The sequence below is a fragment of the Papilio machaon genome, chromosome 7, assembly GCF_912999745.1.
Source record: "Papilio machaon chromosome 7, ilPapMach1.1, whole genome shotgun sequence".
NCBI classification, from domain to species: domain Eukaryota; kingdom Metazoa; phylum Arthropoda; class Insecta; order Lepidoptera; family Papilionidae; genus Papilio; species Papilio machaon.
Genome location: NC_059992.1, coordinates 2,914,545 through 2,931,386, shown reverse-complemented (window position 1 = coordinate 2,931,386; position 16,842 = coordinate 2,914,545). Strand labels below are relative to the sequence as shown.

Here is a 16,842-nt window from a genome sequence, read left to right as displayed (position 1 = left end):
TTGTTGTTTAACAATGAAGGGAAAATGTAAATAATTTTTGTAATTTGTTAAAATACAGAGAACAATGATTGTGAATTTGATTTTTACGAGTTTAGCTACATTTTGCATTTGGATGTATAATATAAATAATAAAATATGTTAACAAGAAAGATTTTTATTTCTTTAAGAAAAGTCCTGTTTGTCTAAAGTTAGCTTTGTCCAGGAAAAGGTGAAATAAAACCAGCATATTATAACTAACATTATAAATTGAAGATAGAGCTGTCAAAAATAAAATTTATTGTGATATAATCCATACAATTATTCACTTTTAGTTTTAACTGATTTCTACACATTTCTTTTTCCATATTTGTAAGAATTTCCTTTGAATCTTTCTGTTATTACTAAGATTATCTCCACAGAGCCTTAGTAATGTTGTTTTTAAAGCTTGCCATTGCATGAATGTTAAATGATTGGTTAATGACATTATGTTCTGTTCATATCTATATGTTTCTTCTTTATTTACAAACTCAGCTAAAGTTTTAGTATTGGTTACCCTGTCCAATGAATGATAATAAGCACCTTTTTTTGCTTTAGCTTCTTTTTTAGGCTGTTCAAAGAAACTTTTAAAATGTTCTCTAGTTATGGCTTCACCATTGTCTACACCTTTAAAGTGTTCTCTTGATATAACCTCACCTTCGTCCACATATTTCTCAATAGTTTGTATATTTGTTTCTAAAAAGGGTTCAGAAGGCAGCAATTTCATTTCTATTTGTTCATTGTCTTTATTTATTTCATTTATGTACATCATTAAACTGTCCACTGTATTACTTTCAGAATCTTCAACTAAAATTTTATCAACTTTGATAATTTCTTTGTGAGCCCATTGAAAGCGGCCGAGGTTTTCAAGATTTTTTAAATCTAGCCAATCTGCTAAATTTACCGGAAGTTCATAACCATTTGGTAAAAATGGTAAACCTTTTAATTGAAGATTTCGTAAAAATGGATACATTTGTGCATACCAACTGCAAGAATGCTGCAGTAAAACATTACTTAGTGACCATATTCGACACAGTAATGCATATGGCATCAGAGACATCCAGTGACTTTCGCCTCTTTTTACTCTATCTAAATAGAAAACAGCTGCTTTTTTGCAACAAACTGAAATCCTCAACATAAGTTTGGAGAATGACACAAGTCTCACCAAAACATACTGTAACATCTGCCGGGTTGGCAAATACTCATCGCTTTCAGTATCATTGGGCAATGTTAATGCAAAGTTTTCAATGTCTTTTATAATATTTAACATTAAATATCTCCGAAGAGTTGTATTTATTTTTTTAAATATACGATACCCAATATCATTACGAAACTTTTTATCGTATTTATAAATAAACCTTGAAAGTAAAGCACTTTCATTATGCAATGGAGATTGCTTAGACAAAATGTTCACTGCATTTGTGCATGCTTGCTTTAAATATCTCCAATCTGTAAAAGTTATTTATTTACATTAATTAATATTATTACACCTATCCTAAGTCAAGGATAAATATGTAATATTATTGTAAATCAATCAAAATGTAAATCTTTTTACCAATTTTCTCGTCAGAATAACACGTTTGAACTGGTGGCGGTAAAAGATTTTTATTATTCCATGGTTCTAACATTTTTCGTTGCTTAAATGGTACGAATATGAATTGTTTTCTTTTATTAGTTCTTTGTTAAACTTGAAAATGAAGTATTGTAAACTTTTACTTTTAAGGTTAAAGTTTATTAGGGGACCTAACTTGACAATATCGACATTGACAATTGTATTGACAGAACAGTAACAGAATATAAAACTGAAAAATCTCAAAGAGTAAACGAAAATGTCACCTTCAATGGCCTTAAGATATTGCCACACCCGGGTGCCAAGTTCTCTTGTGTTTTTACAACTTTGCATTACTTGGTGATATCTAATATTTTGTTTAAAAACTTCTCTTACATATCATACTGCTAAATTTCTGTTTCGATTTTCAATAGGTAATAAAACAAGTTATAAAATAGTTGTTACTATACTCATGCGAACAACATGCACCTTACTCTATGTCGTTGATAACGTGTTTTAGTTTAAGAAAAAGGTAGGAAGGTGTTTTTATTAAAACTTTAATTAAAAAACTACATGAAATTTAAATAAAGCGAGATAATACAATTGATAGAAAGTTGAAAACTATTCTACGGGTAAATTAAGCATTTGATTAAAAAGTTAAAATGCCTAAAAATAAGAAGAAGCAAGAAAGTTCGAGCAGCGACAGTGATGAGGGTCCAGTTGATGTAAGTTTATGTGTTTTTAAAAAAGGACGAAATTCATAAAGTATCAATTTAGACATAAAAATAGACGAAATGCTCATTCACTGGAGGTAAACAAGTAAAATTGTTTATTTATTTCTTTAAAACGATCGATGTAAAATACCGGTAACCTAACAGAATTATACTAAATGTAGTAGAATTAAAATAGAATGAAATGATGAAAGACCATAATTCACGTCGTAGTCTTTCACGTCAGCAATTGTTGCATGCAACAACTATTTACGAAGCAGATATAATACTCACTACATATTTAGAAAGCTTTTTGTCTGTAGTTCCTTTTAGATAAATAACATTTTGCATTCTAACTCATCAATAATAATTGGAAGATAATAAGATGTATTCACTGTATTTTAGAGAAATCCACCAGCAGAGAAAAAAGCAAAAATGGGTAATAGAACTGAGGATAAGGAACCAACTTGGGTGCTGCAGGGTAAAAAGTTAGTCAAGGTTCGAGAGTTTAAAGGAAAAGTTTATGTAGATGTAAGAGAATTCTATGAGAAAAATGGAGAATTGTTGCCGGGCAAGAAGGGTATTAGCTTAACACCAGAGCAATGGAGGAAATTGTTGTCTTTGGGTGATGAAATTAATGAAACGATTAGTTCTCTTGGTTAAGTGTTTTTATAACTTTAATAAAGATGAATGTTGTTTGGCCATTTTATTATTTTGTATCTTTTAAAAATCACCATTAATCTAAAACTGAAATTTTAAGGAGAATAAGGTTGGATGGCTTGCACGTTTTCCACAAAAACAATTATACATGTATTTTAAATCTTTTTGAACATCCCTAAATAAAGAATAAAACAAAAGAGTGATTTAGGAAATAAATGTTAGTAAAAATGAAACTGCTGAATATGTTTTACCTTTATTTGATTGCTTTCAAAGGTTTCTAAACACTTAATTTTTAAGAACATGTTCCTTAATATATGAGTTATAAACTGGAATACATTTTGAATTGACACTACAATTATGAGACAATGTTGAAAATCTTATATTAAAAATATCTATGGAAACTACTGGTAAATAGAAAATATTACACAAAGTGATTACCACAAATCTTTGCATCCTTTTTTAGCTTCAATGAGTGAATGCAGCCAAAATATACATAAAATTCATGACTAATAGACCATTTTTTCATAATTTTCGGCTACTTTCAGTTACAAAGATCTATGGTATCGTTATTAACTGGAGTACAAAGAAATGTTTATCTACATATAGATAAAAAGGCAATTTTTTTATGCCTAAACCCCTTAAGATTAAAATTCAATTCCGGAAATTTTCTACTCTTGGCTACAGACATATTATAACTGAATAGACATTGGCAAGATTTTTTTTTTACATTTAATTTGATTAATATAAAAACTTGTGACAGTGTTTTTTCAGTATATAAAGTTAGTGCACTAAAATAATTTAAAAAGTTCATATACTTTTATAAAATGTAAAAAATCGTCAGTCAGTTATTAATAAAAAATCTCTTGCTATTATTTTCTTTCCACATAAAAAATCCGTAATCATATAAAAATAGACGAAAAAATTATTTAATGTATTGAATCTTAAAAAAATTAAAAAGTACACTCAAAATCAAATCATGTACAAAAAATATTCAATAATCGATTAGGTAATCCATTAATTTATAATTTTATTGCTTTTTACCCCATTTTATTTATGCTGAACTATAAATATAATTTTATATCCAAATGTAGTGAAAAATGTACTTTTATTCTGTAATAATTTTCTAATTTGCTTATGTTCACAAAAATTATAATAATCTAAAAAATAGTTTAGTTATCATACTCAGGTTTTTTTAAACACTAATCTATATGTTGTATGAAAAATGTACACTAAAAGACTGAACAAGTACTGAAATAAAGTACCAATAGTGTGATAGTCAATAAATTAGACAATTTAGACATTCTCAAATTTAGACATTTATTTTGGCAAAATCATCCAGGAACATATAATTTTATGGATTTATAAAAACATTAGTTTGGGGTTGCCATACTGCTGTATGAACAAATTTTATGAATAAATGAACAAAAGTTCAATAGAAACACCTCCTGCAACCAGGTTTATGATATGTTTTAAAGAATAATTAGAGAAATATATACATATAAAAATGGCTAAATTTATATATTTTTACATTCAATGTAATTTTTTTTTTCCAAAAATTGTGTAACATTTGGAAGTTAAATACGATATTTTTATATTTCATAATAATATATATACAAATCAATTGAAACAATGGAAGCACTTTATAATGAAAATATGAGAAAAATATATCCAAAATATTTTAAATTGTTTCAAAAAATGTAGAATATATGAGTGTAATATCCACAATTACCTGATAAATTACAAATAATATTTTACTAAAAAATATCCATCCAAAAATTAAACTTGTACATTGACTTGAGACGGAAAAAATGTTTAAATATTTTCAAATTTAATATCCTAAAAATAGTTTTTTTGATGTTACCTAGACATCCTAGTTGACTAGCCTTATGAGCAATTACTAATTTAACGAAAAAAAATGTAAAAAACGAAAAAAAAACATGAATACTTATACAAGTAGTGCATTGCTTTATAAGGGCAAATTTAAAGTGCATTTCCACTGCCGAAACACCTGTACGAAAACATCATCTCTCGAACTTTTTTAAGAAAAACGGAGAATAAAAAATATATTTTTACAAATTTTTCAGCAGTGAAAAACTACGGTAAGATAAGTTTGGGTTACAGAAAAAAAAAACACCGAAAACAAATTGTTTTCAACGCCAACAAGTTGAAATCAAAATTAACTAAAACCCTTAAATGAGTACAGAATAGCTTTAAATGATAAATGCTAGTCAATATAAATATATTGAAGTAAGCATAAAAATGACGTCAACTTGTAAAGTACTGCTCAGTACTTTATATTTTATATTAATTCTAACACATTATCTATATTAAACATACATTTATGACAAGCATATCAGATCTTTGGAAACATCCACAAACTCTCTGCAATAATTTCATTACATATGAGAGCTTAAAATAAAACTTATTGCAATAGGAAAATAAATAAGATTACTTAAATTTCCAACTTTGTAGGAATTAATTTGATACTGGCAACATAATTCTATTTTATCTTTGGTTTTATATGGAAGCACGCAATATTGAAGTGTTCGCACATCTCTTGAACCTGTAATATAATATTATGGTGTGGTAATACTGTTATATTTTATTAGGAACACAATCACATTTTGAAACAAACCAACACTCGCTACACTAACGCCACTGGCGTGCGACACTAACGCCACTGGCGTGCGACACTAACGCCACTGGCGTGCGACACTAACGCCACTGGCGTGCGACACTAACGCCACTGGCGTGCGACACTAGCGCCACTGGTGTTTGACATTAGTGAACCGTTTTGTCGCTGCCAAAATACAGTGTATTTTTTATTTAATGAGTTTGCCAACGAGCAAGCGGCTACTTGATTACACCGAAGTGACCGCTGCCCAATAGACATTCCCAATCGCAGATGCGATGCCTACCTTTAATCTACGTTAAATCCATTTCCCCTTCCTATCCTCTCCTTATAAAAAAAGGTTTGTAAAGGATACTAAAATTAGGCCTCCGACATGCACACTTATCAGACGTAACGCGGAATTCTGTGTGGTCATTGTATTTCATCTGTCGAAAGGGAAAATTCGTACAACAAATGTTGGTGGTGGAGTTTACCACAGTTATTTTTCAATCAGTTTATCTTGTTACTTTTAAATTAATATGCAATTTAGTTGTGTATTAATAATAATGCAATAATGTTGCAAACATTGTGTTGGTTACTCACGAGTCTGGTGGCGTAGTAGAGATGTGCGGCGGTGACGGCGGCGCAGAGTCCCGCCAGCAGGAGCAGCTCGCTCATGGGCGAGAGTGTCCCGCACAGCGCCAGCGTCACCGCGCACGCGTACGGCACCAACAGACCATTCGACACTTCGCATCTCGTGTCGCTCATTTGTGACACGATCAGGCGACACTGACAAAATATATGTCACATTACTATACTACGCCAAAGGTATTTGACTCGGTGAGATTCGTTCTGTTGGAAAATGGTATACAATGACATTTATTTAATTACTAGCTGTCGCCCGCGACTCCGTCCGCGCGCAGTTAATAAGCTTATATGACACGTTCGTAGATTTACCATGGCAGCGCCATCTATTGATTACTTACTCAACCCAGTCGAAAGGTATCGACATCTGTTAGAATCATTTGGAGTTAACAGATAATTGTGATTGTCAACTAATAACAGACAAATAATTAGCAATAAATTAAAATTGCGACTATAATTTGAGATTTAAACTATCCTATCTCTCAAGTTGGATCGAACTGCACATGGTGTGCGAATTTTATTATAATCGGTTAAGTGGTTTAGGAGTCCATTGAGGACAAACATTGTGACACGAGATTTATATATATTAAGATGTTATATCAAACCTTGTATGTGGCTACTTACGTTGATATTAGAGAAGATGGTGCCCGTGAGGATGTAAAACAGCCTGGGTCCACGGTTGATGATGTCATTGGGCGAGTACAACGCCCATGCAGAACTGAGCACGAAGAAAATCGCGAGAGGTACCAGCGGGCGCACCGCCTCCCACAACGGACGCATCTTACCTGTACCATCCCGGTAGGACCTACATAAAGAGGGAAGAAAAGTTTATTATAGTGTCTTCTACACAGGCGGACCTTCACATCTGCTCTGAAACATCACCTACATTTAAAAAGCAAAACATTTCAGTAAAAAAGATGACCAATTGTACTGACTTGTATATATTCCAGAGTATGACAGTCTGACTGGTGAGTATGGCGGAGAAGTAGAGCACGAGCTCGAAGAGGAAGCCCGGGGAGAGACCGCCGGGCAGCGGCGCGTGCCAAGTGCGGGGGCCTACTGCAGATGTTACCAGCAGCAGAATACACGAACCCTGTACGATACACGATTTTACTGCCGCACTCACAGATGTTAAGTGGTCGCTAAGGTAGACATTTAGTATACATTTATAAACCTAAATTCAATTCTTGTTTATTGCTCTCCAATTGCTAGACATACTGTAAAAGTGGAAGGTCCTCGTTATGTTCAACATTGTTTACAACTTGTAGATAAATTGTAACTGTTATAAGTTCTCACAATCATTGTGAAGTCATATCCCCAGGGCAGGAACATAACGCCCGTGTTGTACTTCTCCCAGTGCGTCAGGTAGAAGTTGATGAAGATGTTCCAGATCACGAAGAAGAAACGGAGCGGACTCAGCTCATCCCTAAACAATTTTTTTTTTAAATTTTAACACACAGAAACACCATCATTAACACGAAATGCGACACAAAAATTAATAAAAAAATTTTTGATTTACATTTATACAAAAAAAAATGAATATCTCAGAAAAAATATAGACATAAGTTTTTGTATTGTTTTACATAGTAGTGAAAAAGAATTTCTAAGGTTCAATTCTATTTCATTTAACTTTGCAAAAACCATGAAATTCGTAAACCATCAACAGTTAATTTGATTTAAATTTAATCTTTAGCATTTGATGTATTGACTAATTAAATAGATAGTATAAAAACAAGACCTTGATATACAAATGTAGATATAAAATTATCGTACGCAATTAAACCGTGACATTATTTTAATACAATAACTTAACCTTGTTTAATCTTTAATTTAGATTCTGTATTCTCATAGCATTATTTTTTTGGCTATAACATGATCAGCATTCTCACGAAAGTATTATATTTATATATTATTAGTAAAATTGTTGAAATATTGTATTACTTTATTAAATTTTTATTAATATTTGCATTGTTTTTATTTTTATTTATTGTCACTATTTGTGTGGATACCGCTTTGGTTTACTTATCTTAATTTCTACCCAAAAGTTGTCTGACAGAGATCGCTGCTTAGCGATAAGACCGCCTTTTGTGAAAATCCTGATGTACTTTCTTTTTTTGTAACTCCATGATAGTGCACAAGAATAAAAAGAAAAAGTAATATACTATTTGTATTTTATTTTTTCTTTTTATTCTATACTAGCTGTCGCACGCGAATCCGTCCGCGCGGAATTAAAAAAAAAAACTTAAGAAGTAGCACATGTTCTTCCAGACTATATTCTACACCTGTGCCAAATGTCATCAAGATCCATTGAGACGTTTCGGAGATACATTCAAACAAACATCCATCCATCCAAATACAGTCAAAATCTGTTATAACGACATCGAAGGGACTACTCATATTGAGTCGTAAAAACCGATAGTTGTAACAACCGGTGACAGGTATTAATAGGAAAGATATGTATATAACATTCAGCCAGGACCTTTGATTTTGGTCAATTTAACCGGTATGTTGTTCTAAACGATGTCGCCATAAACGGTTTTGACTGTATTCTCATTTATAATATTAGTAACATGTAGGACATTGTCACAGTAATTTTTTTTTTAGAAAAGAAAATAGACAAGGTTGAATACATCTGGGTTAAAAAAAGCACTTTTGGCTTCTAAACATGTATGTATTCAATGCAATAATGTCGAAGTTTTAAGGCTAAACGATTATTGTAAAATCACATGGCATATGAAAGATAAGTATTTTCTGAGAGGTACGCATGTCTTTGCATTTTATAGACTTACCTTCCGAATATGCTATAAAGACAGGTTGGTATGAGCACAGCTGAGTAAGAGTCAAGGCCGTGGTCGAACAGCTCCCCCAGTGGACCGCTGGTGCCCGTGCGACGCGCCTGCTTCCCATCAATACCATCTGTAAAGGTATTAGATTCAAACTTTGTAGCTCGTAATTAGCTTCTCAGTGTTAGGTGAGCCAACTACAGGTGGATATACGATATGAATACCTCCGCATCTATCAACATCCTGCTGATACCTACAGTTGTGTTGTGTGCAGCAATTCTGGTATAACTTTTGTATGGCGCTGTACTAATCTTGTAAGAAGTTATTCATTAAAAAACCAATGTATAATTAACAACGTGACATTAATTATCAGTGAATTTGAAGCAGACATTTTTTTAACAAGATAACATTAAGAAATACCAATTATTTCGACATATGTATAGCTTTGTTATCGGAAAAGGAATTACGAGTACATGGCGGTAAGACATTAATTAAGTTTAAGAAAACTGTAAGATAGCATAGGCATTTATAATTATTAAAGACTTATTTTCAATCTTATGACAGAGTTATCAGACAACATTTTCTTAAAAAATAAAGTTTTTATTTATTACGTCCCAGAATCGTTGGCAGCCTCGCCTCAATTAGGCGATAGCCAAATACAGCTCGAAAAAAATTTGATAATTTGGTTTTACAACTTTGCGACGTTCGTCAGAAGTCAAGAAGTTATAAATACGCTACTCATCAATTCTTCTTATACCAATGCAATTACAAAAAAAAAAATTGCCATAAATCATCAAAAAAAATCAAACTTTTGTGAACTTGTAATGTTATTAAAATTATTTTTATCTTACAAGCTAGTATGTTAAATGAACATTGCTATAACAACTAATAAATGTATACTTATTACAAATTTACACGTAATAGGTTTGTAACATGTTAAATTCATGGATAACGTCGGCTTCTGATAATAATGTAGTCAGTAGACATTATTACCACACAATTGTTCTGAAAGTAAATGTTTATTCGTCACTGTATCTGATGTTACAATCAGGTGATGTTTGTTTCCGCTTGTCACTATTGCACGAATAAATTATCTATATATCGTAAAAATTAATCAAAAACCTTTTTGGTCAATAACGGTGACAATTAAATTTTACTGAATAAAAATAGATAAAACCGTAAGTTGAGGTTAACACACCATTTCGATTTATTCAAGTAAAAATTAAATGTACAATTTATTTTCGATCGTCGGTAGGTCATGGTGTAATTGAGGAATACTCTCTAGGCCTCGAATCCAAGTTATGTACATGAAAATATATATACATTTTGTTAAAAAAAAGAACAAGGATGCAGTAAATAAGGAAATTTAAATAAAATCTCTCAGATATTTTTTATAACATAAATATTTTTCGATAATATTTTTCTTATTTTGGAATAGATCGAGTATGTATGTACTAGTCGACATGTGGCTACATTTTACGCATCAACGAATGGTTACGATAAGGGACCATTAAATACTATCTGAATGTATTAACTACTACATGAATATTTATTACATGATTATTTATTAACCTTTTTAAATAAATAATGAGTGGAACATACTAAGGTAGGTTATCTCTTAGGAGATTAAAGTAAAACTAGACAGTGTTAAAATATAGACGAGACATGCTAGGTCTAGAATGATTTTTAATAATGGTTTAAAATAAAGGGCCAAGTTAAACAATATTAAACAAAGATTAAGTATATACATAAAGAAAAACTGAACTTACATTTGGTATAATTAAATCTATCAACATATAACGCTAAATCAAGTTTTTCAGAAAGAACGGCACCCAGAGACGGAAATAATAAATACAATTTAACTCATAACCCAATAACCTCAAGATAAAACAAAATTATAACAAGAAATATTTAAAGTAATACTATTTATAAAGCGCGTAGTTTGTTAGCTTTTATCTAAGCGTCAGTAACATTAGATAACAAAGGGCACAACATCAATGATAGATCAGTAACACTCTATGAACTACGAGTAAGTCGATACCATGTGTAGCGTTTTTGTTCTAAACAAATACGCTCACACTTTCTTATAGGAAGCAGTAAGAGAAAGCATGACATTTTTCAGGAATAAAAGGAACAGCGATGCATCTAATGTTATCATTTTAACCACTACGTTTAGATATCCAAAACGAGTTCGAGTTGCCGATACTTTAAATAAAGGTAAAGAAAGGAGTTCAGTGAGATAGCCTGAAAGGAACCAAACCACCAATTGGTGCAAATGCAAAGAGCGATGGTGTAAGGCACGTTATAAGACATGGTTGAAGGTCACCTTTTCGAAATTCTATCAGAATTAATGTCTATTTATGGGTCAGTGGGTCTATATGTTGCAGTATCAATATTCACCTTTTTGTACAAAACACTATTCTGATCGATAAACCTGTTACATCATCCTTTAAACCTAAAAAAGTATGGTAAGTGCCTTAAGCACATATTTTGTTTTTGTAAGATGATATACGAGCAGGTTTTTGCATGGTCAAATGTCAACGACCTTATTTCGATGCGCTAAAGCCACACCATTATGTTGTTTGTCGAAAAATTGGCGTAAAGTCGTAGCTATTTCGCTGATATTATGAAAATAATTATATGATTTATAAAATCTTTCAAAATTTGGCTCTGGGTTAAAATTTTGGTTGTAAAGACACCTCGCTCCGCCTCAGCAAGATCGGAATTTCCGCATGAAATCAAACCTTCGCATTCTTATTCGCTTTCGATTTGTTTTCCGAATATGTAACGGAGGTTTATTTACGTTATTAAGCAATGCCGGAGATCTGGAAATCACTTTTTTTGGTCTATCAAATAAATACTTTTATACTAATTTTACTCTTCAACTTCCGCTTCCGCTAAAAAGGGCCTACATTACAATCCTAGTTTTAATCATACATATATCAGATGAATAATATAGCTAACCTATATACCTATAATTAAAAAAATGTAAAATTCAATAACAATGATAGAAATATCTAAATTGGTCTTTCAACAGATTCTCAAATCTTGATTGTATTATTTACGTAGATAGTTAATATCATATGCGTAAAAAACTTCTTTAAATATATTTTTAATAATTGTTATTACTAAGATCGAAGTTGGATCATGTTTTAACATCGTGTTTGTCGTCTTTCATGTGCATGAGTCTTCAAGGCTATGCTGAGCTAAAAAAGTTTTTAGTGATAAAAGACCTTTTCTACCGGTGTGTTGATTTAAAACTATTACTGGTTTAATGATTGTTAATATTTAATGTAATTATTATCAGACTGTTTAATGAAATATAAGACAGACAAATAAATCATTAATGTCGGGAAGATTTTTATCATTGTTTTCGTGGTTATTTGTGTTTATGAAATAATTTTCCGTGGTTATCGTATTTGGCCTGTATCATTGACTCAGTGTATGATTCCGTTGATCTAATTGGGATTATTACAAGTTACGTAATACAAGAAAGTGTTATTTTGGCTCATGATTACTGCATTGTTTTAAATCTTTCAATTTAAATAAGAAGTTTGACAGTATAGATCAGTGTTTCCCAAAGTGGGCGATAACGCCCCCTTGGGAGCGTTTCAAACCTAGGAGGGGGCGATAAGGAGCCCAAAAAAATGGGGGAAAGAATTAAGTTTGACAATCACTGGTATAGATTTTTGCTTTCATTTATTTTTCTCATCATGAATAAAAAAAAACAATTTGTGTATGCTTGAAGTTGAATTACATTAATTATCATGGTAAGAAAAGGAAGGAATACTCCGTCATTCTATTTTTTTTTTAGTTTTCAGTCGGTCGGTAAATTCAAATAGGTACTAGTGAAGTTATTACGGCTGTCGATACAAAAATGTTAATTAACGTTCCGGCGCAGGAGAACCTTGAATGTCGATCTTATTCTATTATATTTTAGGTGCCAATTACGTCTGTTTATTACGATAACTGTTATTTTCATAATTCAAAGTATGTGCAACGAAATACATGCAACCTTCGCAACTCATTTATAATATTTATAGTCCATTTAGTCTGTCGGTTACTTATTTAAATTATACGATGGCAAAGAAGAAAAATTCGTACTAAACGATAATATTTATACGCGCTTTCCAATATAATTGAAATAAGGTAACGGGATACTATAATTACTTCATAGTGACAATTTTTACGTTGATCTATTTATTACCTTATAATAAACTAGCGGTCGCCCGCGACTTCATTAGCGCAGAAGAAAAGTAGCCTACAATATTCCCCCGTGCATCAGCTACATTTGCATCCAAATTTGTCCAGCCGTACCAGAGATTACCAGAAGCAAACGCGGCCTTGCCGACAGACATACAGGACAAACCGATAGACAGACATATATATATGTTTCATTATGAGCTACGCAAAAACATCGTGTGTACAAACCATGACTATTTTTTTTTTCGATATTTCACACTCTAATTTTATTACTATGTATATCTTACTAATATTATAAATACGAATGTTTGGATGGATGGATGGATGTTTTTTGAAGGTATCTCCATAACGGCTCAACGGATCTCGATGAAATTTGGCATAGATGTAGATCATAGTCTGGAAGAACGCATAGGCTATTATTTTTTCTTATAGCGCGCCGTATATCGGAGTCGCGAGCAACAGTTAGTACGTACTAAAGATTGATAATTTATTACATTTTGAATCAAAACATTTGTCTTGACCACTATGTGTTCAAGGAGGAATAAAAAATAAGTTTAATGCTTCACCCACGCAGGTATACTAATTTAAAAACCAAATCGACGGAATTGTCTTCGTGAATAAACACCCGACTTGTAGATAGCTTGACGACAGACAGACGACACGCAATAATTATGTATATAAAACTTGAAACCTTTAGACATGTTACACAATGTCATGTTGTCATTTGTAACGAGTGTGATATGTCGAAATACTTGAACAAAACCATATTTTTATCTCTAATTATTTCAAATATAATGTGAGATGACAGTATTTTTATATACAGATGTTTGACAGTGAAAACATCACCTGTGCGTTGCTACGCGCGAATAAACAGTTATTCTGTCTAGACACGACCTTAAAATTCGGCTGCCATCTACCACAAAATTGCATGAAGGCAAATTTTTGGAAAATAATTTCAACCAAATGCCTCATAATATGTAATAATTTAACAAACATTTACAATTACAAAATTTGATAACATCAGGATAATATTATGTAAACAAAGATTTCAAGTTAAATTAAAAACCTGAATATCTTACATGAAATATACTTTTTAATTAAAAATAAATAAATCCTACTAATACTATAAATGCAAATGTTTACATTGCTGTATGTGTTTTGCTGTATGGATGTTTGTATGAAGATATTTCCAGAACGGTTCAACAGATTGATGAAATTTAGCACAGTTGTAGAGCATAGTCTGGAGGAACACGTGGGCTATTTATTAAGTTTTTTTAATTCTGCATGGACAGTCACTGGTGACAGCTAGTTAATAATAATATGTAAAATATTGAATGATAGAGTTAATATGTTAACATACTCACCTAAGGTGTAAGCAACAAACAAGTTGATGGCAGTAACGGCCCACACCCAATTGGGTATATGATCATTGGTGATGTTCTCCTCGGTGAGGGCGTGGAACCCATAGTCATAGTAAGAGAACAATAGAAAATTAAGGACCGTCAGTAGAAAGCCAGTGAATGTTAGCAGGTTTGGTGCCACCCACACCGGGCAAAACTGCAAACATGTTAATATATGTTAGATGGAACATTCATACTCAAGTTAAAAAGTTTACTTGCTTACCACTCAAATGTCACAACAGTGGAATTCTACAGTTATAAATATCCATACGAAGACATAATATTGTCTCAATTTTATGAAAAGAGAATGAATAAGAAAGCAATAGCTGTTCAGGTGTTACATGGAAACACATGGTTATGTGAATTTAATAACAATAAGGTTAAGCATACTACACATAATATTTAACATATTTTGTTTTAAAAATTAAAATAATTGTTATTTTGTTATTAAACTAAACTATCTTTTCAGACATTATGGGACTGAATTAGGTATAAAAATACTATTAATGCACAGTTAATCACTATATCTGTATATAATTATATCTGTATATCTATCTGTTTGAGTAATTTTGGTAAAGATTGAGAAAATAAAATGGGAAATTACAATAAATTTATGTTAAAAAGTCACTTAATCGAATAAATTAATTGTAAACAATAAGTTTTCTAAGATTTATGTGGTGTACTGAGAATACATGCAGGAATTTATACAATATAAATTAGAAATAATTAATATTTATGTTATATAAGAATCTGACCTGAACACACCAGTTCCAAAATGGATGCATAACATAATTGCTGAGTATACTTGTGTCCACTGAGTTATACTGAAAATAAAAAATAAATTATATTCTTCCTTAAAGTTTTAACTTAAACATCAAATATTTTTTTATGAATGTAGAAATGAAGTTACTTACAAAAATCTTAAATTCGTCTTATATTTACACACGTTGATTGAATTATTGAGTTAGATTTATTATAATTACCTTGTATTTTTCGAATCCTTCCAATTCCGCCTTTGATAGAAATCGTGACATTTTGATTGCAATAATCGAACATGTAACAATTAGAATAGTTTCATTTTTTGTAATTAAACTGATATTGATTTAACTTTGTTTTCCGTATTTATTTCCTTTTATCTGTTTTAACACACTATTTACAGACACCAAACCGGCAAGACGATCGATTGAAGATTTGATTTGAATTGAATCAAAATTACTTTTTGATTGATTTGAAGTTTGAGTCAAAGAGTAAGTAGCTCTTGACAAATCATTGCCATTGTAAAAACATATTTTTGACATAAAAAAAAAACAATGGTGCCAACTTAACCATTCAAATTGCACAGGAAGTGTCCGCAATTTTTTTATTTCGCTGGTCGCTACCAGGTTTCGGCTTAATTAGAATTTTCTATTTACTTTTTAAAACCAATTATGAATTTTGACTTTTTCTGTCTTTTATTTCTGTCTATTCCCTAACATCTTATTTCACAGACAGAGTATTCATTGTTGATTTTTTTAATTTATTAACTACAGAATATTACTCATGTAGTTTTCACATGAACATCATTCAAATCACATGAACATTATTCAAATCTTATTTATGCTCCTAAAAACTACATAAAATATTACTAAAATAAATGTGCCTTTTTGTTAACATAAAATAAAAAACGAAATATCAATAACCAAGAATGTGTATTAAAAATGTTGAAACGTTTAGGTTTTGCGTGAACTAATTTGTCAGGCGTTACAATTATTTTTGCTTGTACTCTTATATGATAAGTTTGGACAAAATGTCTTCAGGCGCTAATAATTATTATTATCAACGTACCTATTACATTGAGAGATTTTTTTTGTTTTTTTCATTAATTTAATGTTGGATACATGGTAGATACCACGTCATGTTTTATACCGTATTTTCTATGATCAGTCTGGTGGCTACACCACGTTTCTTTTAGACGTAATGCAGTCGCGATTCTGTCTACACCGGTTTTCTGAGAAGTTTAAAACCTGCTTAGGTATAGCTGAGAGCAGGGAACTCCTAGGTGTTAGTGATGTACAGGATATTGTGAAAAACTATAAAATGATAAAATAGTAAAGAGAATAAGGTAGTCTTTGGAATACTTCTGCAGCCCTTAGAAAAGTTTTGAAAGACTCGACAATAAACATTTGTAGGATATATATTAACCCATTACTGGATTCTCTAATGTTAGGTAATAGTCCAGTCTATACCATATATGTAATTAGATATCGTCACAGAAGTAAGAAAAAAA

The 16,842-nt window shown here is 31.3% G+C and overlaps 3 protein-coding genes across 3 annotated transcripts; 1 reads left to right on the top strand and 2 right to left on the bottom strand.

The window, feature by feature from the left end:
• Positions 1-207: 207 nt before the first annotated feature.
• Positions 208-1,723, bottom strand: LOC106714086 (nucleolus and neural progenitor protein). Its single transcript, XM_045678734.1, has 2 exons — positions 1,571-1,723; positions 208-1,464 (listed from the first exon to the last, which is right to left on the bottom strand). The coding sequence occupies exons 1-2, from the start codon at positions 1,641-1,643 to the stop codon at positions 314-316; spliced, it is 1,224 nt and encodes a 407-aa protein (XP_045534690.1). The 5' UTR covers positions 1,644-1,723; the 3' UTR covers positions 208-313.
• A 331-nt stretch (positions 1,724-2,054) lies between these two features.
• On the top strand, positions 2,055-2,976 carry LOC106714096 (RNA polymerase II transcriptional coactivator). The gene is made up of 2 exons (XM_014507039.2): positions 2,055-2,289; positions 2,680-2,976. Exons 1-2 carry the CDS (start codon positions 2,227-2,229, stop codon positions 2,935-2,937), a joined length of 321 nt encoding a protein of 106 aa, XP_014362525.1. The 5' UTR covers positions 2,055-2,226; the 3' UTR covers positions 2,938-2,976.
• A 2,418-nt stretch (positions 2,977-5,394) lies between these two features.
• On the bottom strand, positions 5,395-15,791 carry LOC106714039 (ethanolaminephosphotransferase 1). The gene is made up of 9 exons (XM_045678573.1): positions 15,560-15,791; positions 15,332-15,400; positions 14,541-14,733; positions 8,980-9,106; positions 7,487-7,616; positions 7,126-7,283; positions 6,815-6,995; positions 6,149-6,334; positions 5,395-5,497 (listed from the first exon to the last, which is right to left on the bottom strand). The coding sequence occupies exons 1-9, from the start codon at positions 15,608-15,610 to the stop codon at positions 5,435-5,437; spliced, it is 1,158 nt and encodes a 385-aa protein (XP_045534529.1). The 5' UTR covers positions 15,611-15,791; the 3' UTR covers positions 5,395-5,434.
• Positions 15,792-16,842: the final 1,051 nt, after the last annotated feature.

Excerpts from the sequence above, each read along its gene's own strand:
- LOC106714086 (XM_045678734.1), bottom strand. The coding sequence starts at position 1,643 with ATGTTAGAACCATGGAATAATAAAAATCTTTTACCGCCACCAGTTCAA. Across the intron at positions 1,465-1,570 it reads TTATTCTGACGAGAAAATTG|ATTGGAGATATTTAAAGCAA; the intron begins GTAAAAAGATTT and ends TAACTTTTACAG.
- LOC106714039 (XM_045678573.1), bottom strand. The coding sequence starts at position 15,610 with ATGTCACGATTTCTATCAAAGGCGGAATTGGAAGGATTCGAAAAATAC. Across the intron at positions 15,401-15,559 it reads AAGGATTCGAAAAATACAAG|TATAACTCAGTGGACACAAG; the intron begins GTAATTATAATA and ends TTTTATTTTCAG. Across the intron at positions 7,284-7,486 it reads GATATGACTTCACAATGATT|GGTTCGTGTATTCTGCTGCT; the intron begins GTGAGAACTTAT and ends TGTATCGTACAG.
- LOC106714096 (XM_014507039.2), top strand. The coding sequence starts at position 2,227 with ATGCCTAAAAATAAGAAGAAGCAAGAAAGTTCGAGCAGCGACAGTGAT. Across the intron at positions 2,290-2,679 it reads GTGATGAGGGTCCAGTTGAT|AGAAATCCACCAGCAGAGAA; the intron begins GTAAGTTTATGT and ends ACTGTATTTTAG.